We start from the raw sequence: 27,313 nt of genomic DNA, 5'->3' as shown, positions 1-27,313 counted from the left end.
AAGTTGATGGCGGAGGTTGAAAGATCGGGGGGTGGGCTGGGCTTTTGTAGCTGAACGCGAAGCAGTACGAGTGGGTTACTGATTGCTATGGCTGGTAGTGGATGATGGGAGGGAGCGCGCCACGGTCGCGCGTGTTTTCCGATGCTTGAGTGACTGATCCTACCACGTTGTCGGGAAAAAACCGGGGCTCTAATACAGCTGGTGCGTTGGCACGTAAAGGGCACTAGCTACTGACCCAAGGCACTCACTAGAAGCCAGATTGGCAGCACCACAAAATGTTAATTACATAATCCAGATCTAGTGCTATCATTGGTGCCCACGGCCTCGTCTTCACACTACTACCCAGTGATTTTGAGCCACCTGCCCGCTTTTGCCTTGCCCTTTTTTTTTGTTTTGTTTTTTTTTTTTTTCGTCCTTTCCATGTCTAGTCCGAGCAGCCTACCGATTTTCTGATTGGCTACTACAAAAGGACAACAACTGCCGCAGTTCATAACGGGTTAATAGCTTGGAGGAATATGTACTGGGAAGCCATCCGCACAGTAGTACTAGTATTGCACTTGCCCTCCTTTAGCCATAAGGAATCGATCCCACAGCTATACCAATCATCCTGTGTATTGCTTGATGGTAGTACTTCAGAGAATTAGCAATAGCATTACTATAGGGAATCATGATCTGATTGCATTGCGAATGCCTTACGAGTAGCACATACTCAAATAGACAGCGGATTCCTGTTTTCCATTAATTGGGGCCTCGCTGTAATGAAGCTACGTAGCTACTACCAGGTGCCACTGGCCAGAAGAAGAAGAAAAAGGCTAGATGGCAAGTTAAGATGGTAAAGATGGCAACACAGAAAGATGCGTCATTGTTACGACGATTCTGAATAATGCTGGATTTCAAGTTAATTGGTTCATCACAATCGCAGCCCGGAGATTACGAGACATTATATGCTTCGGTTTACACTACATAACATGATCCCTACAACCTGCGACAAGAATTCAGTCCACCAGGCAGAGAATATGCGATGGGCAACAGCAAGGCACGTAAATCGTATTTCTGTAACTGGTAGTGCGGCTAAACGCACGCAGCACGTAACTATTCCCACCAGCAAATTAGAAGCACATCCGTCACCTGAACGATGGGGCTGAGGATTTGGATCTGCTTGACTGACAATGTACGGAGTAACTAAGTCGTAGCCGCTTCGAGTACTACCTACTAGTACCAGTAGGTAACGGGGTCGCCCTGTGTACGCCATTGCAAAAATAGAGGGGGGCTAACAGCCGGCGGGGGGCGAATGGATACTTTGGTTATTTTAACTTGATTGTTTTCCCTCTGCACTCCCATTTTCCAAAGTAGGACTAGCGCCATTTGGGGGCCCGGTGTGCCACCAGCCTGGTGGGTGATCTAGGATCACGTCTTGTACGCGCCAAAAAGTACTTAACCTCTACACCCCCCGCCCAACCACAATTCTGTTGTTCGAAATCTTGCAATTATCATCATCGCATCCTGCACGCCTCCGCTCTTATCGCACTTCGTTCAACGTCAAAAGCCACATTTCGTTCACCAAAACACAAATCACATTCAAAATGACTGGCGCAGGAAAATCTGGTGGCAAGGCCTCTGGTTCCAAGAATGCTCAATCGTAAGTCTGCTCCAGGCCGGCATCATTACGTCTCATTAATCTTGTTGTGTAGGCGTTCTTCTAAGGCTGGTCTGGCATTTCCTGTTGGTCGTGTCCACCGTCTTCTCCGAAAGGGCAACTATGCTCAGCGTGTTGGCGCTGGTGCCCCTGTTTACTTGGCTGCTGTTCTCGAGTACCTCGCTGCCGAAATTCTCGAGTTGGCCGGTAACGCTGCCCGCGACAACAAAAAGACTCGTATCATCCCCCGTCACTTGCAACTGGCTATCCGAAACGATGAGGAGTTGAACAAGTTGTTGGGTCATGTCACTATTGCCCAGGGTGGTGTTTTGCCCAATATTCACCAGAGTAAGCTGTGCAAATTCATGTTTTATCGAGTTACGCTAATCAGTCCCAAGACCTACTGCCGAAGAAGACTGGTGGCAAGAGCGGCAAGAATGCGAGCCAGGAGTTGTAAATTTGTAGTTGGCTTCTGTTTTCATGCGGGTTGGTTTAGGTTGCAATGACAAAGGGGTCACGGTTCAGGGTTCACGGTTATTTGCTTTTATTACGCGCAAGGGTTGTACAATAATCCCACGGCTATGGTCATGAATGAAAACATTTTCCAGACACGTTGGCCGTCTTCAAGTGAAATTGTGATATGTTTATCTGGGTGGTGGGTTAGGTGTCAGTCAGAAATCATGTCTCGGTGCTTACGCTTGCAACTGGTGCCAAATTATTAAGTTATTTATTGTTTTCCTCTCACGTCAAATGATAATACAAGCATGATACAGGTATCCTGCAGGCACAACATCTGGTAACAGTATTGGGCTGTGGTGGCAAACTAATGGGGGGGTTATGTTCGACTTGAATATACTTCACCGTTTGTAGCCTTGGCCCGTGACCTTGGCCCATGGGGAAATATTTAAATGCGGCGGTTCGATAAATTCGATCTAGAGCTACAAATACATATCGTCTGCCTCTCTGGTCCAGCTCGTATTTATACTCAAGTGTCAGTGTCGGTTGACGGAGTGTGGAGGCGCTAGCATTTATCAGTCAAATGGCTTCTCAGAGAACAATGTTCAGCAGACAAATGAGGCACTCACGATCCAAAATCGGCGATGGCAAATTTCGCTCGTACTTGGAGCCTGATCGGGTTCGTTAGCTAGCCGGTTGTGTTGTAATCGAGTCTTTCGATGCCATACCTCCAGGTGCAGTCGGTGGGATATATGGATCAGGGTGCTTCCACGTATCAAGCAACTTCTCCGTCTCGGATAGCAAGGCCTGTATTGGTCGTCAGTGTGTGGCCCTGGTTGGTGGAGGTACGTTGTTTCGGCTTACCCTTTGCTGTCTGGGATCGGTAATGTTGCGATTTGCCTCGAACAGCGATCGTATGTAAAGTGCTTGCCCGCGCCAAAGCTGGCGTTGGACTGCCCAGTCCAACGCCAATTTCAGGGAGCGCCGGTAGAGCGAACTGTGCGTGAAGCTTTAGCAAGTCTGCTTTCTACTTTTCTGTGGCACTGTCGCGTTCGTGTGTTTCTGGTCTTGGGGTCTTACATGGCAGCCCGTCGTGACGACATGGCAAGTTTGATGTTGATCTAGCTTGTCCGTCGTCGGCGGTGCAGCTCAGCGGCGTGGGGATGCTCTGCGCGGTTTGACGCAATTATTGATCGTCAATCGACTTGTTTGGGTTATTTTTTGTGCCTTTGTGACGGTGTAGCTGCCGCAACCGTGTTGTGCCGGGATTCCTGGCGGCTTTTTGACGATGTTCCTCGAGAGCTCTGGACATGATCTTCAAATAACTACCAGGTAGCCATGCTTCGCAGTGTTGCTGCCTTGTGGCCTGGTGTGGCGCATGCCCGTCCGTCCTGCATCAACCACCCACACTGGAAGTGCACTGCCTACCCTACACTGGGCGCTATCCGCTCTATCCGTCCGGCACTCAGTTGGTATTGCTGGGTTCCTTGTGATTTTCATTTTCTGGTGCATTTTCTATTTACATATATGGAATCTGCTATGTTGATACGGGTGCGTAGATACATTCAAGCGTGCTGGCGTGTTGTCTCGTATGTGCTAGATGTAAGTATATACTAATGTGGCAGCAGTGCGGACTATAGCATCACTTGTTTAGTCGAGTGATTGATTGGTTAGTTCATTGAACGGCGCTCCTGCGCCTGTCCTACAACCGAAACTACCCGTAGTTATTGAGTTAGCTAAAATTATCGTCACATATGCTACGCGGGTTTCCTGCGTCTGAAGATGAACGGTATTAAGTGTTTAGAGATGCCGAAGAACTCGAGCATCATGAGTGTAACAGCCCCTGCACGCACCAAGGGGCATGTACGGAGTACAAGCATGGAGTAATAACCGCAGCCACTTCTACCCACACAGAAAAGACAGGGCCGCGGCCATTCACCCGAACCCAATTCCTCATTTTTTTCGACGGCTCCACAACAGCTAGACCACCCTTGGTTTCAATTGTACTTCACATAATAATAGGTCATACACACTCGGAGAACACGGGTTCGCTCACGTTTTCACAACAATCTACTCCGTACTCAGCCACCTAAGTCACCCAGCATTGACATCGCTACATAGTGCAATTATCACCACCGCCCACCGCCTGCCACTCACTCTGTTTGTTACAGGAATCACAAGAAGACAGCCAGAATGTTGTCCAGGAGGATAGCCACCGCTGCGCGCATGGCGCCGTTGCGCTCTATGCACCCCCTTCGCTCCAACTACCTGGCGATGCTTCCGCCCCTGATGCAAACTGTGCGAACATACTCCGACAAGGTAGTAAAAGTACCACAAATGGCCGAGTCCATATCAGAGGGAACACTGAAGCAGTTCTCAAAGAGCATTGGCGACTTCGTGGAGCAGGATGAAGAGATTGCGACGATCGAGACTGACAAGGTATGTGACCCACCAAATAATTGCACACTGGCACCAAGAATGCTCTAACACCCCAACAAGATCGACGTTGCTGTCAACGCCCCAGAAGCCGGGACTATCAAGGAGTTTCTTGCCAGCGAGGAAGACACCGTAACCGTCGGACAAGACCTTGTCCGTATCGAGCTCGGTGGAGCGCCGTCAGGCAGTAAAGAAGAACCCGCAGCCTCAAAAGATGAAGCAAAGGAAGCAACAGAATCAGAGCCAGTAAAGACGGAGACCAAACCGCAGCAGAGCCAGACAAGCCTAAACCCCGAACCCAAGCAAACAGAAAAGCCAGCGACAACAAGGGCAGCATCCAAGGAAGCTCAGTCAGCTCAGTCAGAACCAAGCCAGACGTCCACTGCATCAGCCTCTACAGGAAGCCGAGAAGAGCGCCGAGTATGTCATGCCAATATCAACATCTTGAACGAGTTATCCAATTATTAACGCGGACACAGGTCAAGATGAACCGTATGCGCCTTCGTATTGCCGAACGCCTCAAGCAATCACAAAACACTGCTGCCTCACTCACGACATTCAATGAGGTGGACATGTCAAACATCATGGAGTTCCGCAAGTTATACAAGGACGACGTGCTTAAAAAGACAGGCGTAAAATTGGGGTTCATGAGCGCCTTCTCCCGCGCGGCTGTTCTCGCCATGCGGGACATTCCGGCGGTCAATGCCTCCATCGAGGGCCCTAACGGCGGCGATACCATTGTCTACCGCGATTACGTGGATATCAGCGTCGCAGTGGCTACCGAGAAGGGTCTTGTGACACCGGTTGTTCGTGACGTCGAGTCGATGGATCTTGTCACTATTGAGAAGGCCATAGCTGACATGGGCAAGAAGGTACGGAGGCCCCACTTAATCATTGCAATACCACCAGAGCACTAACGATTTCCGTAACCATTCACAGGCACGCGATGGTAAGTTGACAATCGAAGATATGGCTGGTGGTACCTTTACCATCAGCAATGGCGGTGTATTTGGCTCGTTGATGGGAACACCTATCATCAATCTGCCACAAAGTGCAGTTTTAGGTCTTCACGCGATCAAGGACAGAGCAGTGGCCGTTAATGGGAAAGTTGAGATCCGACCAATGATGTATCTGGCATTGACTTACGATCACCGCTTGCTCGATGGCAGAGAGGCTGTGCAATTCCTTGTTAAAGTCAAGGAATACATCGAGGACCCGAGACGTATGCTTTTGTAGGCTCAACGCATGGCCCCTGGGATGAGTAGATAGATAGGAATTAATTGTGTAGACTGTAATATAGAACCGTGTAGAACCGTGTTTTCCTGCATTAAAACTTCTCACGTGTTAACGCTATTTTCTTTGCGTGAAAATGTAAATGCCTCCCCCCCGGGAACGAGGCTGAGTTTATTGCTAGTTGAGGTACATCAGGTGTTAATTACGCATGATACCAGGCTCAGGTGTATTAACTTTTTTTTTTTCGTTCTCGGGTCAGAGTAGTATAGGCGGCCCAGACCGTCTGCGCATCGTGACGCGTTGTATTTATTCACGATTTAATACTCGGTAAAAAAAAAAAAAAGCATTCAGTTATAAAAAAACTTTTTATCTACCACATGTTGTTTCTTACTACATCCTATATAAGAAAAAAAGGCAAATAAATAAATTAAATAAAATATCAGGCAAGAGATATAAAAAAAAATAAAAAAAAAAACTCCCCTTTCTGTTCTTTCTTTCTCTCTCTCTGACTTTTTTTTTTAAAAAAAAAAAATGCTAACTAAAAAAATGATTTTTAGTGGCGCAAAAAATAAATTTCCCCCCAGGGATTTGCCTCTAAAACCCACCTATAAATAAAAATCAACTAAAAAAAAAACTACTATTAGCGTAAAAAAGAAAAACAAAAAGAAATTTATAATATGAATCAATCATTTTTTTTTGTAAATTAATTGCAATTCACACCGATTAAACCTCAAGTGATTTTTTATTATTTTAGAATCAGTACGTAAAACGCCGACTCAACTGCCTAGAAGAATAAATGCTCATCTTTGTCATACTAAAAAACTAACTTTATCTAGAAGAAGTCTTGAATATATTAAACAAGTAATGTACGTGCAGTATTTACAACTAAGAAACAAGTAATGTACGTGCAGTATTTACAACTAAGAAATATTATTGGCCTGGCTTGCAAGCACATACTCATCGAAGAAGAAATCTTCGTTGCTGAGTTCGCCATGAGAATAATCCCACCTGACAGGAATAGCATGGCCATTGGCTGCAAAGCCGACATCCTCACCCTTCCATTCGCCAGCGCATATTCTTGCCGCAATCCTAAGCATAAGTGCAACGAGATGACTAGGAGGGCCAATCAATAAGTTGTAGGTCTTACTCACGATAGCTCGGGGAAGGCTGCCTAATGTACGCAATCTTCCTCTTACGGGATTGAATAGTTCCCTGTCGCTTTGCAACTCCACCAGCGGATTGGAATTTAGAGGGCCAGCCGTCTTCGGCAATATTCTTCTTCTGATTTCATTTGCCTGCATATCGAGCCTCGAGGGACTTGTTGAGCGCTCGATTTTAATGTCCTCCAGGTCCTCTGGATCCTTGTCATCAGAGGATGAGTTCGACGGTAACTGTGCTTCAGGCATTCGAGGTAATTGTTCGGCAGCGATATGTACGAGCAATACGTCGGAATCCAAGCTAGACGGAGCAGTGTAAAAGGAATCCAGCGATTCCTCACTAGAAATTGTTTCAGTGACTTCATTATCCTGGAACGGCTGATGCGGTGCCAGAGCATTCGGCGTCAATGTATGGCCGCCACGACAGCCCAGGAAATATCTAAGCTCAGGTCTTTGCAAATTATCTTGGCTTTCGAGGCCTTCATGTTTCTCGAGAAATACCGAAAATCCATCACTTCTCGCCACATCTTTCGGTTCTACCCGAGTTGGAAGGGAAGATGTAGCTATATCCCATTGTAACCTATGACGAGTGTCTGTGTCGTTTTGTCCCTGGGGTTGACGACCATCCAAATCGCTACCGGTAAGTAGATGTGGCGAGCTGTATTGAGGTTTGTACTCGTGTAGCCGCTGTGCGGCCTTGGAGACGGATGCCATCACCGTGTTCTCTGCACTAGTGCTCGGCTCACACAAGCTCGCTTCTGTCGATGGTTCACATGATTTGAAAGAAGTGGTGCGAGTGCTTTTAGCCTGTTCGTTGTTGGGCATAACGAGGGAACTCGTAGTATCGGAGAGCTTTGTTATTGGTTGTTCACATAAAGGGGTCGTAGAGTCATAATGGTGTTCAACAGCGGGCAGAGTAGATGATAATGCAGCGGCCTCACTATTTAAACACTTTCTCCGTGGCTCACAATTGTCGCAGTATGCCTTCTGGTTCCTTGCAGGCCTCCATGGCTTCAGTTTAACATCCGGTGTTTCGGGAAGTTCGACCGTAAACGTCCGGCGGAAAGGGCATATAGTCTTCTCGAATAAGAGGACTTTTTCCAGAGTATCTTTGAATTGCCGGGCCTTATTCATTTGCTCAATACTCGATACTGGCAGCTCAATCCGCCAATAGTAAGGACGCCGAATTTGCAGTATGAATTTGCAGTTTTGTTGATCAACGCGCCAGCATTGACTCTTAGGTAGGATAGGTTGAAGAGCAGATCCACAACTTAGAAAGGCAACCGAGCCGGGGGCGCGGTATACACAAAATGCGCCTATGGATCTGGTTAGCTGTATGCATGTTGCTCCGGGGATTTACAGCTCTTACCTACTGCGATGGTTCGCTCTAGAGGGGACCACCATGCTAAATTGCCAGCATCTCCTCCGTCCTCTGGTGTTCGAGCACTATCTCCCGCAGTATCTGATTGGCAATGAACTGAAGCAGTGAACGAAACAATTCTGGCTTCCGGGTGGCTATAGAGTGTTTCGACAACTGTCCTTGGCGCGGACGTCGCGACGCGTTCCGTTGGCATAATGGCTGGCTCGGTTACAACACGACGCATAGTGGCAATCGGTCGGAGTCGCATATCTGGCCTGGGGGAGAGGGAGTCCGTTTGTATCGCCTCCATTGGTGCTATAGTCATCTTGAAAAAGTTGCTCTTATGACGGGAATCCTCAGGTGTTCGTCATCGCAATTGTGCTGGCAACATAATTGGGCAACCCACGTTGCTGGCAAATTGTCCGTCGCCAAAGCACGGCCGTTGAGGCCTCGGTAGTCTTGAAAAGCCTAGTGAATCGTCATCAATTCGCTGCTTCTCGTCGCAATTGTCTGCATATACTTTACTTACAGTAGTATGTCGATCGCATCCGACAAATCTTCGTGATGGTGGCTCCAAAGCTGAGGTCGGTCGATTGTCTTTTTGAGTCAAGTACAATTTGGCTGGCGTAGTGACGTAGCTTGACGTACCTAGCACCTCCCTCCCCCCACGCGTCCACGTCAAGCCGCTGCTACGCACCGTGTGAATAAGACGGAGGTTATAGCGCCAACACCAGAATGGAGTAACTGCCGAGGTACTCCGGAGGTCGTATCTGGAATCTACTCATGCAACTTGACCTCGTCACATACGGACACAGCGGCCTCTACTACCGATCTTGGAGTTGTAAACAGCACTAAACCTGCCAATGGAGCCTCGAAAGGCAAAATTAATTGACAGCTTCAATCTTGATGCGTCGCATTTCGAACTCAATGCCATTTTCCGAGGGGCCCAGTTGACACTGGTTGGAGGTAAGGGCAAAGAGAGAAACGGCCAGGTCAGACTACTAACGCACTGCAAAGCCTACAGGGCATTGCAAAATCCGGATCTATTCACTGCCGAGTACTATAAGCAAGCCATATACGCCGTGTTAGCTGGACTCGGAATCCGGCTGCTGGTAGCAATTCCGGTTAGAGACTGTCAAGCAAAGCCACAGAGAGCCCGCCCCCTCAGCTAACACACAAGGCAGATAATAGCGGCGAGGCTTGTATTATGGTTCACCTCGCTGCTCTATCCCCGTGACCAAGTCTCATGGGAAGATTCTGTTACCGATTGGCTGAACTTCATGGGAGATTCTGTCCTTCAGCTCCCATTCTTCCTCATGATGGTAATGCGTCATGTAGTTCCCACTCTAGACAACCTGTGAGTAGCGCCTGCGCAAATAACTATGGCCTCAACACAATGGCTCAAGGTGAACAACTAGATTCATGCAGTCTTTAAACTGGGTTGACATAACTTATGTCCAAAAACATAAGCACGACAATCCGAGTGACCTAAGGGACCTTTATTATCCCAATCTAAAGTCTTATCAATCAGCGAAATCCCCAGCCAAAAGGAGGCAGTCATTCATAAAATTTATGTCGAAATTTGTACGCAGAGCAGGCCTTTCGATTGTGGTGCTCGCCTTATCATACACCCCGATATTTGGCCAACTGATACTCCCTTTAGTGAGTTTCTACACATTTCACAAGTCGGTCGGACTTGGGCCTGCTTCCATCATCTTTGGAAGCGGCCTCTTCTTGCCTCGAAGGTATCTCATCATCTTTTTACAGAGTTACTACTCGTCCCGGAACTTAATGAATGAACTTTTAGAGCCTTACTTCACGCGTGTCCAGTTTTCGCGAGAAGAAAAGCGGAACTGGTTCAGAAGCCGCGAAGGTGTCTTGTTTGGGTTTGGTCTTGGGTTTTATGTGCTCAGTAGAGTACCCCTGTTCGGAGTTTTGGTATATGGAATTGCAGAGGCCTCGACTGCATATCTTGTCACTAAGATCACCGATCCCCCGCCGCCGCCCTCTGACATAGGGGATTTCGCCAGGAGTCAGCAAACTTGGCGTAACAAACACGAGTTCCTTAGTCTTAACCTTTTAACCATGGACGACATGCAGACGGGACCAGCCCTTACACCTAGAGAAAAGCAGGACGCGCTGTCGCTCTGATGCCACGCCGCCTTGTATTAAGATTATGTCCCTTCATCGAAATATAGACTGCTCTACGTGTATGTAGGAGATCGCTGAAGCGATGTGCATGGGTACGCTCCAGGGAGCCACGCCATTGGGACATCTGTGGCATCAGAAATCAACTAAGAATATCTCAATTTATTGTTTAAAGTATTAGATGTTGCCATTGTTGTCCCAGAAACACTGAGCAACATTGAAAAGAAAAGCTTGCAAGCTCTTTCAGACTTTGCTGAGCGTTCCGTTTCAGGCAATGATCCAAAGCTTTACCGAGCCTGCGATGTAAGTTGCAGCATTGGAGATGCTGGCAACGAAATTAAGAGAGGATCACAGATTCAAGGTGGCGTGCACCAGTTCGCAGCGAGCTGGTGATTATCAAAAAGTGAATTTCGCTTTCGTGACTTGGTGGTGTTACATGTCGGGAATGACATCGAAGTCATTATGGCCAGTGTCGGTTCTATGTCGCTCGACTGAGGCTCCCTGGCCTAGAAAGGTACACCCTTCCCTCAAGCACCTGCGCAAAATACTGTCTTCTTCCGGATCCGCAATTTCTGTCAATTGGGTATGTCCTGTAGCCTCAGCATGTTTCCTGGCTGCTAGTTGTCCATTACCAATCCATTCACAGCCGTCCTCGTTGCACTTCAAGACCAGTCCATCAGTGTCCGTGTAGTAGTGATTTGCATTTAGTTCCTCGACTAGCATCTTGGCCTTTACCAGCACCTCAGAATCATCTGTGAGCCAGATCGACCTATCCATCTCTGGCGGCAAAGGAGCTACATTGTGAGGGAAATCAGAGTAGCTGAATACGACGCGGTCATAATGAATACCAGAATACACCAAAATGCATCGTTCTTGCTTTCGCTCGCCGAAGGTCATGAGATGCTGTCCCTGCGGGTGATTGAGTATTTCATTGCAGATAGCTCGATACTTGAAAGTAGGGCGAGAGAGGGATGTAAGCCTACCTGAACATCGAAAGTACATATCTGAATATCAAAGATGGTAGATAATATACTGAGTTCGATCCCCCCTCCCCACCGATCAGGGTCCTTGATGCCACGGCAATAGTCCACGGGCGAACAGCCCAGAATTGCTTCATTATAGACATCAGGATGCTCCGTAATATACTCAGCCATCATCTGACGGAGTTTTGCTGCAGACATCTGTTTCAGGAGAGCGCCACCAAATGCGGTAAAGAGACAGCTATTGTCACTTGGCATGACACGAAGCACTGAAGATAGTCAACATAGGATCAAACGCAAGCGACACTAGGGAGCCCGGAACGTACATAGGCTGCCTTCTCTTTCTGGCCATGGTACTATTACATCACCGGAGCTTGTATTGGCAGCGGGGGTGTTCCAGCTCGTTTCTCGTGACCGGAAAGACGGAGCATGGCCCGAGGTTGCCAAATCTGCCTTGAGCTCGATGGGAACGATTGTAAGAGTTTCGCCATGGAGCCCCAAGTCTTTGGCTATAAGCCCTCCATGTTCTAAGTTGATGGACTGCATATTGGTGGGAGGGCCGTACTTGATGGCAAAGTTTTCGATTCGTGTCTTTGCCTGAAGTGCCTCAAAAACCATCTGAATCGTGGCGCTGTCATCAATTTCGAGAATTCCAGTTCCCAAAGGACTTTTATATCTTGACCTCATTTCAAAAATTGCAGTAGGGGAAAAGATAGTAATACTGCCACTCTGAAAGCGTGCTGCTCTCTGAAAACGATCAACCTGTTACGGAAAACTTCGGTATAACTCTCGCTGACGAAGACAGCAAGGACCCTTAGCCCTGCAGGACCTGTTAAAAAGAAGAATTGCACGGTGATTCTCGTTGGAACGGTGGCCACAATTCTCTATACTGTATTCATATTATCAAAAGATATTCCCTGTCGTTTTATTGCATTGTTAACCAAGAAAATGATGTCTAGCCTGACCTAGGCACCCTCTGGTCTCCACTCAAATCGACAAATTGACCTCAGAACGGCTATTCCTTAGGTTGGATGAGTCAGCATGTCCCGTGAACGTGCCGCCTCACGCGCATTTCGCATTTGGGGCGCGTTTCCAGTCAAGTTTAGCTTCCTGCTTCGTCAATTTACTACCTGGCGCGGCGCAAACATCTGTGAGTGATCATTGCTTCTGATTGTTTCACGACCTAAGAACTGCGCGGTCACACCTGGCCGCGCCCCAAACCCTTGAACGAAGATGTCACTTGTGCGTGATCTCACCCCAGACGATGCAACTGGATCAATCGAAGTCAGGGAAGTAGAGCAAGATGTCGAGATGAAGGACAGCTCTAGTGGCGGGCATACGGATACAGAGGGCGACGCTACTGAAGATGGAGATCCGAATATGTTCCAGATCATACAGCAGCTGACGGCGCATCTGTCTACCGTTGAGGAAGAGTAAGCTGAGAAATTCAAGGTCCATGTTTGTATTTATGGTATTTTGCTAATGCGAGTGAATAGTGGTGAAGAGCTTGCAGCAGGCTTTCAACGTATTCCCAACCGTCGTACCCTCCCCGATTACTTCGAAGTGATCACTGATCCAATTGCGTTTAGCACAATTCGAGTAGGTCGATATTACTTTAGAAACACTTTTCTCGAAAATGGGTGCTGATGTGAACAACAGAGTAAAATTCAGAAAAAACAGTACTTGACTTTTGCGGAGTTTGTCAAAGACGTTGCACAGATCTGCCACAATGCTCAAGTATACAATCGTCCATCGGCGCCAATATTCGGAGCCGCGGTTCGCCTCCGAGAAATATTTCATGAACAGCTCCAAAAGCTAGTCGCAAAGGGAGACATAGCGCCTGATGATGCGAAACTGCCTGATCTAGGTGAGCTACCTCCCGTCGAAGACTCGCCATCACTTCCATCCGAAGATGAGGATGAAGAAGATGAGGATGAGTCTTCGGACGATGAGGATGAGTCTTCAGACGACGACGAGAGACAACGGAAGCGACGCAGAGCACGCAGTCGTGGTCGTCAATCCTTCGTCAGACCCAAGGAACCCGATGAAGATAAAGAGGATGACGCATATAAAAAGAGAGGCCGCCCGCCTATGGTGCAAACACCTACGGAAGCGCGTATCTCTTCAATCCTCCGATCTCTTAGAAAGTTCAAGGATGATGAAGGAAATCTTCTTGTGACACCTTTCGAAAAGTTGCCGGACAAGACGACCATGGCTGATTATTACCAAAGCATCAGCAATCCCATTGCTCTGGATAACATCAAGAAGAAAGCAAAACGAAAGAAGTATCGGCATGTGGATGACCTTCTATTGGACATTGAATTGATGTTCGAGAATGCGAAACTTTATAACGAAGATGATAGCCCCTTGTATCTTGCTGCCGTGGAATTGCAGACACAATCACGTATTCTTGCGGAGCAGGAAAAAGCCAAGCCAGACGATGATTTCAGGGATGAGGACGGCAAACTTCCCCTTTCTGAAATACAGCATAATGGACAGAGCTGGAAAGTCGGTAGGTTCATTCAACTTCACTCCAGCCGCTGACTAGATAACATAGACTGACCCAGGCCCCATCATAGGTGATTGGGTTCATATTCGGAATCCAAATGACCTTGCTAAGCCAATTGTTGCTCAAATATTTCGGACATGGCAAGACCGTGCGGGCCAAAAATGGATTAATGCCTGCTGGTATTATCGCCCTGAGCAGACTGTTCATCGATATGAAAAACACTTCTTCGAGCATGAGGTTGTGAAAACGGGCCAGTATCGAGATCACCAAATAAGCGAATTGTTGGACCGATGCTTTGTTATGTTCGTAACCCGCTTCAATAAAGGTCGCCCAAGAGGACTCCCTTCTGACAAAGACGTCTATGTGTGCGAGTCACGCTACAACGAAGAGAGGTTCCGTTTCAATAAAATTAAGACGTGGGCGAGTTGTGTGCCTGATGAAGTACGGGATAAGGATTATGAAATGGACTTGTTTGAGGTGCCACGCCGCATGAGAAAGGTGCCTAGTCCCATCAAGCATCTTCTTCGCGAGGACGCGAAGGATACCGACGATCTTCCTCGACCAACTTGGGGAAGCCCCAATGCTCCGCCCATCGTTGGTGCTGTTCATCGGCGCCCCCCTGAAGCAAATGTGAGTGGATAATGGTGGTCCATCCCACGACGCAATCACATTGCGCTCGGTTGGAGTAATAGATGGGTGCCTCGACCTCCATATCTTACCTACAAAGATTGAGGAATAAGAATCGGTCATAGCTAACTGATCCCGCTAGGAGTCTCCTCCTCCCGAGCCAACCCCCCCTCCGCCTCTTATGCCAACTGCAAGTCATATGTCATCTGAATCTGCCACGCGTCCCTCGGCAGCATCCGTAACACCGGAAATGTCTATGGACCCTACTGTGAGACTTCCGCAAGCTGCTGGTCCAGTTCCATCCCCATCCCAAGTCAACCAGTACAGCATGCAGGCTACAGGTCATTTTCAGCCAGTAACACCCGCCGGCGGTGGCCATGTTATGCAGCAAACACCAGTACCCATCCCACAACCACCGCAGGCCGCAGTGACTCCTCAGATGTCCATTCGACCAATGCAATATCAGCAGCAGCAACAGCAGCAACCAAACTACACGCATAATTTTGGGTCTTCATACTCTTCATCACCGGCAGCATTTACCCACCCACCACCAATGGCTAATCAAGCTGCGCTGCATTATAATCAACTCCAGCTTGGGCGAATGCCATTCAATGCATCTACTGGCAGTGGTAGCAATCCCACCAATGTTTACAACCCTCCACGACCACCCGAGGTATACACACTACCAGATAACATAAACGAGGCACTTCATCCCCAAATTCGGAAAGGCTTTCAACATGATAGTGCTGGCCGGGTCATGTTTTTTGTCGGTCCACCTATGGACCGAACGCGTGAGCGACTGTCTCCACAGAGTGTCGGACTTGGGCACAGCATTAAATACATCGCGGGACGTAGGAATTGGCTGGCAGAACGCGAGAAGAAGAGGCAAAAGCGTGATGAGTCACAGGCGGCTAGGCCTGAAAGCATCCTTGTTACAAGCCACTCCTTGGCGCAATCGGAAGAAGAAGAAGGTATCGCTTCTCAAGCGGCAGATGCCATCGACCAGTGGTTCCAAAGGTTCACCGAGCGAGGCCTCGAGTGGAAACAAGACGCCGGATTAGAAGGCTGGGGGGGTGGATGCAGAACATGATGAAGAATATGATTTGCTTTGCAGACACCTGGTAAGTGAGTGTCTGGCTGGCGGTCTGGGTTTTGGCTTCTCGATACGTGTAGTCTAGAGTTCTATTTTGTACCACACAATGTGGTGGGAAGGAAATGGAAGTAATATTTGGAATAATTGTCCTCCTTGATAATTGCGCCCCCTCCCTGGGGCCCCCGGGTTTCGACTTGATTTAGTGAAAATTCGCAGTGGGAAGTAGCATGTAAGCGAATAATTGTGGGATCCTACCAGTCACCATTTGACGTAACTCATCTGCTCGAAGCCAAAGCAATCCTGAAGTAAGAGTAGAGAGTCGAGTAGCCTAGATGGAATCACGGCTAGGTATGGCTATCTCTTCTGAGGCCACCTTGGTAGCTGCAGCTGCTGCCAATATGGAAGACGCCTATCTGAGATCAGAGTTTAGAGCACCCGCAACCTCTGGGAATGACGGCAGGGCGTTGGCGTAAACCAAAGCACTCTGGCTAAATGTGCCGCATGGGCCCAGTATCCCAGCATGCAGCACATTCTTGCGATATTGTGCCCACGCGACTGCCAGTCACTGTCGACAATCATACGTCGGGCCCCAACTAACCGAGTCACTATCCCGTCGTTTTATTCAAAAACCAACAAATGGTCGCATGTGGTCGAACCATGCCGTTCGCCTACGGAAGTCTCGTCGAGGCGGACAACTCTTTCTGTAGCAACACGGCAGGACGCAGGTGTATTCGCACTATCTCGAGGGGTTTTCAGCGTTCATCAACAGTCATACTGCTTCTATGTTCTATTCTTCTCGTTTTGTAATCTCTGCAAAACTCCACCATAACCCATTCATACACAGCCCACTGTACTGCATTGACGACGAAGGCACGAATGCTGCAAACAGTTAAGCCGCGGAAGAATATAGGCAGCCCTCCTTCCCTAGCCATAGTTCTAACAACATCTAGCGAGCCAAGCCGTTTCGTCGACTGGAAGCCCTCCGAATCAGGGCGGTTTTTGATTGAAGCAGCTTGGGGATGTACGATTGATTGCTGAGTCTGGACTCGGGTTTTGATTGAATCCAGGGGGAATACACTTGCCCAGGTGACGATTCCTGCAAGTCCCCCGCATAGCAGGATCTTAGGGGCCTCCTGGCGTAGGGATGGAGTTTCAGTTTGGATGCTGGAGGGCCAATGCCTATTCGCTAGTTCATAGGACCAGAAGTAGAACCCGTATCCTATACTGTCTCTAAGTGCCGTAACCACACCGCCCAGGTAGAAACCGTGAAGCCCTTCCCTCTTCCATACGTTGCGTGCAATGCTCCAGCTGCTCTCAGATGATGCTGACATCTGAGCACGACATTTGACAAGTTCGGTTGGAGCACTCACTACCCAGGTAGCAAGCCCACCTACTGCTCCTGCAAACCATGTCGCGCATAGGCTCTTGTCTGAGCCTGAACCGATGGCTTTTTGAAGAATACTTTCGGAACGATTGTAGGATACGAAGAGCAGGGCATTTAGCGCACCATATCCAATAACTGGAGCCGCTATCCCCGTCACCAGAGCCGTGGTACCCTGGAGCCTCGTGCCATTGACGAGAGTATTACCAGCTTGTAGTTGAACTTTGATGATATCGAGTGGGTTGCCAACTAGGATGCCGACTGCCCCGCTTAGGTAGCCGGCCCAAAAGTCGGTAGACATTTGAAATCTGGCAGTGAAGGATGATGTTAGAGAGAGCTGAGATGCGGCGGGCGCCTGGAGCCGCCAGATACATGCCAAGCAGTAGTCGATGTAATTGCGTTCAGCACAGAGGCTGATCTTCTAATTAGAGGTGACAGGGGTGGATTCCTTGCTTTCTGACCGTCGAAAGTGTGGCGAGATATAAATAATCTCGAAATGTTTTCAGTCTCCGAGGTCTGAACACCCCGTGCTCGCGATGCCGATGTTTGTAGGATCATTAGTTGGAATTTTTTAATATTATCGAGTATGTCGCGAGGCAGGAGTTCTTTATAGAGTGTCTCAAGACGAAAAAAAGAAAAAAAGAAAAGAGAAAAAGAGGGAGAAAACGAGACCATTGACACTTTTGGAATCCTTGGCCGAGTGTCAGCGTGATGAAGTGAAGATCTGGCTTAGGAGGGGTGCCTCTGATTCGCCTGCGAGGAACACTCGAGCCGAGGTAGAATGAATCAATGCCCCGCCCTTTACCAGCACGGAATACCAATAACACAATCATCTTTCATTAAGCTGAGAAAGTAATGCACGTTTCCCGTAAACTCTACAGTAACTATATTCCAAATGCATGAAGTTGCACACACAGATCATATTTGTTTCTCTATTCTACTAGGTCTCATCACTGACATCAGCTGGCATCAACGCCTTGTTTCCTTCGAACTCTGAATGTGGACACAAGGTCTATTTAGAACCATGGCTACTCAACTGACTCCCCTCCCAGCTGTTGAACGGCTCAGTCCTCTATGTATTCGCATTCTCGGGGGGAACCCTGGTAAATTCACACTCCAGGGGACGAATACATATCTACTCGGGCGTGGCGCCCGTCGTATTCTGATTGACACAGGAGAAGGTCGACCAGCTTGGATAGCCTCTCTCAAGTCAACCCTGGCCGAGGAGAGGGCGACAGTAGATACGGTACTCATATCTCATTGGCATCACGACCACACTGGCGGCATTGCTGATGTCCTTTCAACAGCCCCAGGTGCGGCTATTTACAAGCATGACCCCGAACTGGGGCACAAAGGAATTGTGGACGGCCAAAAATTTCACGTCGATGGCGTCAGCTTAACCGCCATTCACACACCGGGTCATACCAAGGACCATATGGTCTTTGTGCTGGCTGAGGAGGACGCCATGTTTACAGCCGATAATGTGCTTGGGCAAGGTACCGCTGTGTTTGAGGATATGTCGGAGTATTTGCGCAGCCTTCACCAAATGCGACAATTGTTCTCCGGAAGGGCGTATCCTGGCCATGGCCCGGTCGTGGAGGACGGCCCAGGCAAAATTACCGAGTATATTGAGCACCGGCAACAGAGAGTGGACCAGGTTCTGCAAACCATGCGGGGGGGTAATGATGGAATAGATGCCAATGGCACGAGATGGTCTGCCATGGATCTTGTCAAAATCATCTATAGTGACGTTCCTGATGCACTCCACCAAGCGGCATGTAACGGCGTTTTGCAAATTCTTGAAAAGCTCGCCAGCGACGGCATAGTCATTAAACATGGCCGCGACTTGTGGCAGGTGAACCGAGAAAAGTCAACACTTTGACAAGTTCTAATTGGGGTTAAAGATGGTGGTGTCATTTTATAAGGTGTCGTCGGAATACATGAAGCGGACTGGGGTGTATCGCCATGGGGTATCGAGACTACTTGCTCAATATATGTATAATTATTCAGATTGCTGACATTGGGTAGCCAGTGCTTTCATATTTCAGTGGTTGGGAAGTGTTTGCAACGGTATCCTACTTTGCCATGTGCTTCAAGACCCAAGTTTCGGGCTTGCAGTATGTATTGTCCGCTGAAATAGTCACGCCGGCAGGAAGGGCCGTTCCGTACTTGGGAATAATGTGGCTGGTGAACTCGAAGTTCGGTAATCAATAATATGTACTTGAGTATGCATAATACCTGCCTACCTAGGTACCTAAGTAGGTAGCCATTCATCGTGCGTCTTTGTCGAGCTCTACCGGTCTTGTCCTCCCCCCCTGCCCCCTAAAAAGAGGGCAGAACAGCAAAACAAGCACTAGATTTAAGTATAAATACCTAGTTGGATGACGTCAGAAGGTATGTGGAATTAGCTGCCCACTACCTACCTTCAAGCACCTAGAGTAGGGTAGAGACTTTTGAAATATGACGCTGGTGTGTTGACGTGTGGCGGAATCGTCGGGACTTGGGGTCTACTTCTTGACACTGGCTAGTGCTGGGGCCATCAGTCACCTGCTGAGGGACCCTGTCTGATGAAGGTTCAATGTTCCGATGTCAGATGCCGTCAACCAAAGTACGACCCGTCAGCGACTAAGTGGATGAGCCACTTGTAGTAGTCTCCAGCGGGTAGAGCATTTGGGGTCTGGTCTGAAGGTTGTAAGCGCCACCGAGGCTGGCAGGTGCGGCAGGTGGTGAATACCCTGAACCAAAGGTGTGTGTGGCTGAAAGCTAGAATGCAATGCCAACGCGTCCACGAACTGTACCTAACGTGAGCATGAGGTCTCGGTAGGTTTTGACTCTATTCGCGTCATATTCATAAGGCTCTCGCGGTGGCTTCAAATATTGGAAGCTACCTGCTTAGGTACTTGGATATGTTCTCAAATCTCACCCAACCACACGAGGTGCATGCACCTGCCTGTGAAAATGATTGGTGATGCCTATCCCGTACCTTCGCACTGTAGTTGACACTAAAGTGACAACTCGGTGAAGACTGCGGAGCAAAGAGCGATGGACACCGGGTTGCACGGATGCACGTTATCAAAGCAAATGGTAAAAGCAACGTAATGTTCGGTCATGTGTATGAGGGGATTGGCTGCCGCGCCACCTGAAGTGCCGCTCACAGAACGACATCTGGACCCTGATTGCCTGATCATGGGCGACACACACACACTGGTAAGGCAGCTAGCGTCCGCCCACCCATCCGAACAACCTTGAGCATTTGGGCTGAGTTAAACTCCAAGTGTATAGAGTCTGGGGAGATCCATGGCTGCACATGCGTTCACTTGGTCAGGTGCTGTCAGGTGCTGTCAGGTGCTGTCGGGTGTTGTCATAGCTGGCAGGAGCCGTGCCACCGGAAGCCCGGCTGTCCCCACTGCAGTATCCTAAAACCCTACTATGCCTGGTCTCCTGCATACAATAAATACATACATCGAGTACCTCACTACTCCGTAGAGCTCCGCTGACCGCAAGTTGCATTATGACAGGAGTCAAGCTCGGAAGCTTCGGAGGAAGCGGGTGCGCTTCTTTTTTTCTTTCTCATCCTAATGATCCAACCCCCCTGCTGCTTGCTAAGCGATGTGTGATTGATCGTAGTGCTTCGTTATTGTAACCAACTTCGGTTCGGCGCCCACGGGAGTGAAGCCTACCTACCGTCAATGACGTTGTTTTGCTGGCGTATAAGTCGCAAGGCTACCCAAACCAGTGACCACTTCGTTTCATTTCCACCCAACCAATCTGCCAGTCACCGTTCCTGCCATGCTCTTTCGTAGGGATTCGTGTTGATGTTGTGAACTGCCGTCCTCTGGGATTCTTTACTGCTCTTAATCTCTGATACGCTTGGCACAAAAATTTCCCCAGCCTTGGCGGCTACGGCCGAATAAACGGTTCAAATATTCCTCATACGTCTAAACACGACGCCTGAGCCATCGTCTCGAATTAGTTGCCGGTGTTGCACCCGGAATAACCTCGCCAAATGTCGCTACCCGCTGCTTCTTATTTTGCCTCCACAGGCCGTCTTGTGGCTAATGTTCTTCTCCTTGTCGGAATAGTTCATGCCCACGTAGAAATGAAACCCGAACACGGTGGGAATCATACCATGGCAGTGCATGGATCCGATTATCCTCCAACATACTTTGGAACTTCCAATAGCCGGGGTCTGATCTATGGTCACATCTCATTAATGGTGATAGGCTGGGTGTTCGTTTTGCCCGTTGGTGAGTACATATTTGAAAACGCCCTTTCACTCCCTGGAGTTGCCTGGGACTGGGACAGAAGGCCGAGACACGAGTTTCCCCGTCCTGCAGAGCCTCCTGAAATTCTCAGTGCTAATTCTCGTGCAATCACTTAGCCGTCATGCTCTCCATCGCGCATTCTCAGGTAGCTCTGGCGGTACAGTTTGCCTTTCTTGCCGTTAATGCCTTTGGCGTCTCGTTGGGCGTCATGTACAACTCCCAGACTCAAGATTTGTACCCAAACAATGCCCATCACAAAATTGGCTGGATTATTACGGCCGTCATGTTTGCGCAGGTCTTGATACACTTGGTCGGGCGACAAGTAGGTGCTATGGCGGGACGAAGATGCCGTAGTTCAGGTGGACGCAGTTCTGTTTCTCACACGAATTACTGGCAACGGGTACTTATGCAGTACCAGGATGGAGAAAATCGCTTGTCAAACGATAGTGGCCAAGGGACGGAACCTGGAACAGAGTCGCTCCGAAGCAATTCTGTTTCGACGTTGGACGGGGAAGACATGTCCTTAAACGACCAACGAAAGGATTTCGAGGGCAGTGAGGCTGAAGAGGATTCCCTTGAATCCGCCGAGATGCCATTCTTGTCGCAGAACTCAATACCAGGAAAAACAATACGTGCCATCTCATCACGTATATGGGTATATCTTGATTTCGTGTACAGAGTTACAGATCGGATAATTCTGCCATTTGGGTTTATCGCGCTGACTACGGGCATCATAACCTTTGGGCGCTTTTTCGTGAGTATACCCCTGGGTTTGCCACCTTGGCCTTCGAAGAAGCTCCAATCTAATGCACTGTGCGCAACATAGGAAGGAAATGCGGTATTCAGTGGATTGGCACACTGGATCAAGGGAGGAGTGTTCTTTTGGCTTGGTCTATTTTCTTTGGGCCGCTGGTCGGGAAGTTTCGCGGACGTGGGTTGGGCGTGGAATCTCAGACCCATCAATTTTCACGAGAAACGCTGGTGTCCATCGGCAGAGTTCGTTGAGAGTGCCCTGATTTTCTTTTACGGATCTACAAACATCTTTTTAGAGCACTTGGGAAATTGGGGTGGCGAATGGAGCTCCCAAGATCTGGAGCATTTGGCTATTACTGTGCTCTTCTTAGGAGGAGGAATGGTAAGTCTGGTGTGAAGCTTTCCACTTGCCTCAAACGACTGTGCCGCCTCAAACACACACGGCTGCTGGTTCCGGATTCCTGCAAGTGCTTTACCTCCCTCGAGGCTGTGTGACTAACGATGTAATAGTGCGGTATGCTTATCGAGTCGTCTACTATCAGGAGTCTCCTGAATACAACCGCAGCAGATACAGCCCCGGAAAATGTACCAGACGAAGAAGCCATGAAGAAATGGAAATCCCCTGATACATACCAATTTTCCCTCAACCCCATACCGGCACTCGTCATTCTGCTACTTGGTATCATGATGAGCTCTCATCACCAAGAAACCGAGATATCGACAATGGTACATAAACAATGGGGCGATTTGTTATTGGGGGCTTCGTTCGCCAGGGTATTGACCTACTTTCTTTTGTTCCTCCGACCGCCCAAGTCTGTCCTGCCGTCTCGCCCACCTACGGAGCTATTGACGTCCTTTGGCCTCATCGCGGGCGGAATTATTTTCATGGCTAGTGTAAGTAAATGCTGCTAATAAACGAAAATACTGCAAATCATGGAAAGCTGACCAACCGGGTTCAGAGCTCGGACACTATCGATGGCATGATTCACTATCATTTGGATGCCATGTTCATGTATACAATCACAATGGGACTGGTAGGATTGTTAATGGCCTGGGAGATTTTCGTACTAGCCATTAAAGGTTGGGCAACACATAGGGAGCAGCGCGCAGGTGTGCAAGGTACGCAGAAAACAGCACTTTGTGGGTAATCACCCAGGAGATCTGCGCCTCATAAGCTTGTTGCTCGCAAGGGATATGTAGAGTTGTCAGTATCTCTTGGCATTGTTGGAACACATCTGGGATATATTACTATATGGGTCCTGGATCCGTGTTGGAGTATTCATTCTGGGTCACGGGCTGTATTGACGCTGACTTTGTGGAATGTTATTATGATACCCATTCTGAGTTGCAGGCCATCTTACTGGTGGTTTCCTGTTGATGAATAGCGCGGTATGATTTTGGGTGTGCAGATAGAAACCATTTACTGTAATATGGAGAGAGTCAATATCTATCGTCAATGTTGCCAGTATTTTCAGTGATGTACTTCGCATTCCCGTGACAGAATTACGTCTCCTGCCAACATATGTCATTCATTGTCCCATGACGGTTTCTTGATTCAATATCACACTGACGTGATTGGATCGGAATGATTAACTGCTGGGCTAATAAATAGCATGTACAACAATAAAACCGGCTTCCCTCACGAAAACGTCCATCCTGCGGCATGTGAGGTTGATTCATGGCCAGGTAGAGCAATCCAGCTAAGTGACCCAACAGTTGGGCTGATGAGAAACAGGGACACAGTGCCTGGTGGTTGTTGCAGGCGAATAAATATCAACGACGGGCCGTGTCAATTGTTTGAGGTTTGTTGGGAATGATTTCCAGGTACCGTAACACTCCGGTCCTCAGTCAGAAACTGCGAAGCACCCTGTCGGAGGGCATGAACCAAAAAAGACACAGATTCGGGCTTAAAGTCGTCTGCAGCTCTCAATTTGTCAATGTCGTCTGATAATTCTTGTGTGAGCTGTTGTAGATAATAAGCCGAGAAATTCGACATATTTTGCTGGTGTGCTTCCTGGCCTGCCATTGTGTTTGAATCTTCATGGACTGCCCGTACTGGATAGCGAACTTCTTGGTTGGATTTGGTTGACGTGGCGTAGTATTGGATATTCTCTCCGCATAATACGGACGCACTTCAGGAATCAGGTGGTCAGGGAAGTGAGTACACTCAAGAAAACGATGCAAGCCTGCTGCAGTACGATGATCGCCTTTCGCTGTCTATGCTCCGAACCAAGTGCGATGATGGCTTGCTCCGATATGCCGAATGTGCTAATATATGGCGATGCACATGCCTTGAAGTTGCCAGTCATAAGACAGCTCACCCAAAGAGACTGGCCACAGAAAGTTTGCTCAAAGTGCAGAGTTCGCGTCTGTGGGTCGGGCCACGTGCCCCGTACTACGATAATATCATGCCAATACGTTTGTGGCACCCAGGGTCCCGTCCAGACGATCTATGACACAATACAGCCCCATCATGAATGTTCATTAGTATTATAGTAATTACTGTCGACTGGCTAGTGTGATATATACTGGAAAACCGCTGAAACTTGCCCCAGACCATGTTCCTGCCTCAAAAGCAGATCTTGAATGGACTGTAGACATGTATTGACAAAGTGATTCCAGGTGCTTGTGTCTCCGTACAGGGTTGCTGGAGCCTTTACGTGCTGCTTGCCATTTGGCTTGCATCTCTTGCATTTAAACGTGTCATGCGTGTCGCTTGTGGTATTTGGGCGATACTGGAATAGCTCTCGGAGACTGTCAAGGGAGAAATGCCTTTCAACATCTTCCGCCGAGTCAACAACACAAGATGACAAACTTTGCTTGTGCGATTGACGTTGAAAGATCTTCTCCTCTATCGTACCAGTTGCAATGAAACGATAAACGAAGCAGTCTTTCTTCTGGCCATCACGCCAGACTCGGGCTAATGCTTGCTGGTCGGCGGCAGGGTTCCAATCGGGATCAAAAAGTACCAAGCGGTTTGCTCCAATTAGGTTGATGCCGCATCCACCCGCCTTGCTGCTGAGCAAGAAGACAACCTCTTCGCCATTCGGGTCGTTGAAGCGATCCACAAGTTTTTGGCGCTTGTTCACGTTCATCGTGCCATCTAGTCGAAGACAACCATACTCTCGAGACCGGCATAGGCGCTCAAATAGATCTAATGTTGATGTATAGTTACTAATGAGCACAATTTTGTCGTTGGTATCTTGACGTATCCGAGCCAGCATTCGATCTAGCACCATCATCTTCCCCGAGTACTCAGGTCTTACGTCACGGTCTCGACCACGAGCCTCTTTCGGTATGTATTCTGGAGGGAAACAGCATTCAGACCCAGGCAGATCGTCACTCAGATTAAGCAAATCCGGGTGATTGCATAGCTTCTTCAAGATATTGATGGCTTTCAGTGGCTGGCTTCCTTTCCCTCGGAGCAACGCTTGGATGTCCGGACTAGTGATGAAGTAATTGTACAGGCTTTCCTGAAATGGAGAGACACTGCAAAACACCACGTGTTCGTACTTGACGGGTAAATACTTTGACAGTATATCGTTGGTCCTGCGGATAAGGAATTTGTTCACTATTCCGAGAAGCTCTGCTGTGCACACATCTCCACGCTGGCGATCTGATTCGGAAGCATCCGCATCTCGCCCACGTAGAATTGGAATTTCAAATCGTTTTCGGAATTCTAAACGTGATCCCAGCAAGTCTGGATTAGCAAAGCTTGTAAGGGAGAAGTACTCCGTGAGATCATTCTGAATCGGCGTTCCGGTGAGAATAACCCTTCGAGAAACGTCAAGGCTGTTCAGTGCATTGAAAGTGTTACTGTCGCTATTTTTGAGTCGGTGACCCTCGTCGCAAAAGAGCAAACCAATTTTGGTGTGCTTCAACTGCTCAACATTGAGCCTGAGGGTTTCGTATGACACAATTATAACTGGCCTGGTAACTGATCGACCAGATGCAATGGCCCATTGTCGGAGTTGTCTTGTTAATTCTTCCTTTGAAGCTTTTCCGTCGATAGCAAACGGCGTGATGGCATTAGCACCAAGCCATTTGGTCAGCTCATTCGCCCAATTTTTGACCAAACTTGCTGGACAAACAACGATTGCCTTTTGAATTGTCGGCTTTCCCGCTTCAGGCGACTGTTTAAGTAAAGTCCACATAAGAGTTATGCATTGCAGTGTCTTCCCCAATCCCATTTCATCGGCCATAATGCAGCCGTTCGCCTTCTCTTCAATCATTCCAGTAACACAGCGATACATGAACTTGACGCCTTCAACTTGATGCGGACGAAGAATCTTTGCGAGCTTTGGATCTAAAACAACAGGTACCTGAGGCTGTTCTTTGGTCACTTTCTTTCTGATGCCCAGAATTTCTGCTAAGCTTTTATGGACTAGTGGGGCATCCAATTGCGGCTTCTGAATGTCATTTGCTGTAGTATTCAGCTTCTCGGACTCCTGACTGTTGTCGGGTTTTCCATCAACCGTAGGATCATATAATACGATCGCGAACTCGCCACTTGGATCATGCAACGGCCTCGGAGAAACCACAGCGCCTTGCCTTAAGCCCAAAGTGGGAGGCGGTCTGTTTGGGTTGTATGAAGCGGTACTCTTATCCTTGAGGGGCACAGAAAATGCCTTGCGAAAGACAAGGTGCTTCTCTTTCGCTCTGTAGACGGGGTATTTATTGACATCCCGTGTTGCGAGAGCTAAACGATCATTGTTGGTGTAGGACTTGTCTTCCGAGGAATCACCATCTGTACCAGAATAGTCTACCCTCCTCCGTTTCCGTGATGATCTGTCCGACGAAGAAGTCCTTGGACAAGCTGCGCCGGGACATTTGAATGGTTGGTATAGTTTGCCAAGAGCACTCGAGGTGGAATGGTAACGCGTTGTGGGAATGCTTTGGTCTTTCTGGCCAGAAGGGGTGGATGCTCTAAATGACTTTGTTAATTGAAAACCTCGATTCACGCATGTCAGAGAGATAGATTGCTTACGTTGGCGCCATTTCTGGTTTATATGCTTCAATAAACGGCATCGGAAATCATGAGAGTGAGACGGAGCGGAACTGGCTACGACCGCGTTCGACGCGTTTGCCTGGTCACGACAGCACGTGACCGGAGCCCTTATCCCTTAGTATTCTCCGCCTTCCTCACATTGCACAGAGTCATTCTAGGTGATAGTATGCAACGTAAAATGAAATTGGCATGTGCGGAAAAACAGGTCTATTGATGCCAAAGAATCCCAAGCTACCCAGCCTTCGTGCTCGTACGTTTCGGCTTCATATGT

The 27,313-nt window shown here is 48.4% G+C and overlaps 11 protein-coding genes across 11 annotated transcripts; 6 read left to right on the top strand and 5 right to left on the bottom strand.

The window, feature by feature from the left end:
- Positions 1-1,583: 1,583 nt before the first annotated feature.
- HTA1 (Histone H2A) lies at positions 1,584-2,093 on the top strand (the record flags this gene model as incomplete). The annotated part of the gene is made up of 3 exons (XM_014692093.1): positions 1,584-1,639; positions 1,692-1,984; positions 2,035-2,093. The coding sequence occupies 3 exons, from the start codon at positions 1,584-1,586 to the stop codon at positions 2,091-2,093; spliced, it is 408 nt and encodes a 135-aa protein (XP_014547579.1).
- Positions 2,094-2,628: 535 nt separating this feature from the next.
- CIB22 (NADH dehydrogenase [ubiquinone] 1 beta subcomplex subunit 9) lies at positions 2,629-3,195 on the bottom strand (the record flags this gene model as incomplete). Its single annotated transcript, XM_066130300.1, has 5 exons — positions 2,629-2,657; positions 2,722-2,763; positions 2,821-2,899; positions 2,957-3,089; positions 3,173-3,195. The coding sequence occupies 5 exons, from the start codon at positions 3,193-3,195 to the stop codon at positions 2,629-2,631; spliced, it is 306 nt and encodes a 101-aa protein (XP_065986217.1).
- A 1,090-nt stretch (positions 3,196-4,285) lies between these two features.
- Positions 4,286-5,764, top strand: KGD2 (Dihydrolipoyllysine-residue succinyltransferase component of 2-oxoglutarate dehydrogenase complex; the record flags this gene model as incomplete). The annotated part of the gene is made up of 4 exons (XM_014692092.1): positions 4,286-4,531; positions 4,592-4,948; positions 5,008-5,400; positions 5,468-5,764. 4 exons carry the CDS (start codon positions 4,286-4,288, stop codon positions 5,762-5,764), a joined length of 1,293 nt encoding a protein of 430 aa, XP_014547578.1.
- Positions 5,765-6,681: 917 nt separating this feature from the next.
- G6M90_00g042390 (uncharacterized protein) lies at positions 6,682-8,603 on the bottom strand (the record flags this gene model as incomplete). The annotated part of the gene is made up of 2 exons (XM_014692091.2): positions 6,682-8,234; positions 8,288-8,603. 2 exons carry the CDS (start codon positions 8,601-8,603, stop codon positions 6,682-6,684), a joined length of 1,869 nt encoding a protein of 622 aa, XP_014547577.2.
- A 538-nt stretch (positions 8,604-9,141) lies between these two features.
- On the top strand, positions 9,142-10,429 carry G6M90_00g042380 (uncharacterized protein; the record flags this gene model as incomplete). The annotated part of the gene is made up of 5 exons (XM_066130299.1): positions 9,142-9,244; positions 9,296-9,402; positions 9,463-9,635; positions 9,810-9,862; positions 9,942-10,429. The coding sequence occupies 5 exons, from the start codon at positions 9,142-9,144 to the stop codon at positions 10,427-10,429; spliced, it is 924 nt and encodes a 307-aa protein (XP_065986527.1).
- Positions 10,430-10,858: 429 nt separating this feature from the next.
- On the bottom strand, positions 10,859-12,093 carry yod1 (Ubiquitin thioesterase OTU1; the record flags this gene model as incomplete). Its single annotated transcript, XM_014692089.1, has 3 exons — positions 10,859-11,335; positions 11,410-11,675; positions 11,733-12,093. 3 exons carry the CDS (start codon positions 12,091-12,093, stop codon positions 10,859-10,861), a joined length of 1,104 nt encoding a protein of 367 aa, XP_014547575.1.
- Positions 12,094-12,639: 546 nt separating this feature from the next.
- Positions 12,640-15,632, top strand: RSC1 (Chromatin structure-remodeling complex subunit RSC1; the record flags this gene model as incomplete). The annotated part of the gene is made up of 5 exons (XM_066130298.1): positions 12,640-12,839; positions 12,903-13,005; positions 13,066-13,918; positions 13,986-14,545; positions 14,685-15,632. The coding sequence occupies 5 exons, from the start codon at positions 12,640-12,642 to the stop codon at positions 15,630-15,632; spliced, it is 2,664 nt and encodes an 887-aa protein (XP_065986547.1).
- Positions 15,633-16,387: 755 nt separating this feature from the next.
- On the bottom strand, positions 16,388-17,317 carry MCATL (Mitochondrial basic amino acids transporter; the record flags this gene model as incomplete). The annotated part of the gene is made up of 1 exon (XM_014692087.1): positions 16,388-17,317. One exon carries the CDS (start codon positions 17,315-17,317, stop codon positions 16,388-16,390), a length of 930 nt encoding a protein of 309 aa, XP_014547573.1.
- A 723-nt stretch (positions 17,318-18,040) lies between these two features.
- aptB (Lactamase-like protein aptB) lies at positions 18,041-18,898 on the top strand (the record flags this gene model as incomplete). The annotated part of the gene is made up of 1 exon (XM_014692086.1): positions 18,041-18,898. One exon carries the CDS (start codon positions 18,041-18,043, stop codon positions 18,896-18,898), a length of 858 nt encoding a protein of 285 aa, XP_014547572.1.
- Positions 18,899-21,145: 2,247 nt separating this feature from the next.
- G6M90_00g042330 (uncharacterized protein) lies at positions 21,146-23,429 on the top strand (the record flags this gene model as incomplete). The annotated part of the gene is made up of 6 exons (XM_066130297.1): positions 21,146-21,263; positions 21,398-22,035; positions 22,108-22,416; positions 22,545-22,928; positions 22,994-23,153; positions 23,386-23,429. 6 exons carry the CDS (start codon positions 21,146-21,148, stop codon positions 23,427-23,429), a joined length of 1,653 nt encoding a protein of 550 aa, XP_065986374.1.
- Positions 23,430-24,547: 1,118 nt separating this feature from the next.
- Positions 24,548-27,032, bottom strand: rhp54 (DNA repair protein rhp54; the record flags this gene model as incomplete). The annotated part of the gene is made up of 2 exons (XM_014692084.1): positions 24,548-26,960; positions 27,022-27,032. The coding sequence occupies 2 exons, from the start codon at positions 27,030-27,032 to the stop codon at positions 24,548-24,550; spliced, it is 2,424 nt and encodes an 807-aa protein (XP_014547570.1).
- Between the last annotated feature and the right edge of the window lie 281 nt (positions 27,033-27,313).

This window comes from Metarhizium brunneum, chromosome 2 (genome assembly GCF_013426205.1).
Source record: "Metarhizium brunneum chromosome 2, complete sequence".
Lineage (NCBI taxonomy): Eukaryota > Fungi > Ascomycota > Sordariomycetes > Hypocreales > Clavicipitaceae > Metarhizium > Metarhizium brunneum.
Note: the sequence above shows the minus strand (reverse complement) of the source record. Positions and strands in the feature narration are given on the sequence as shown.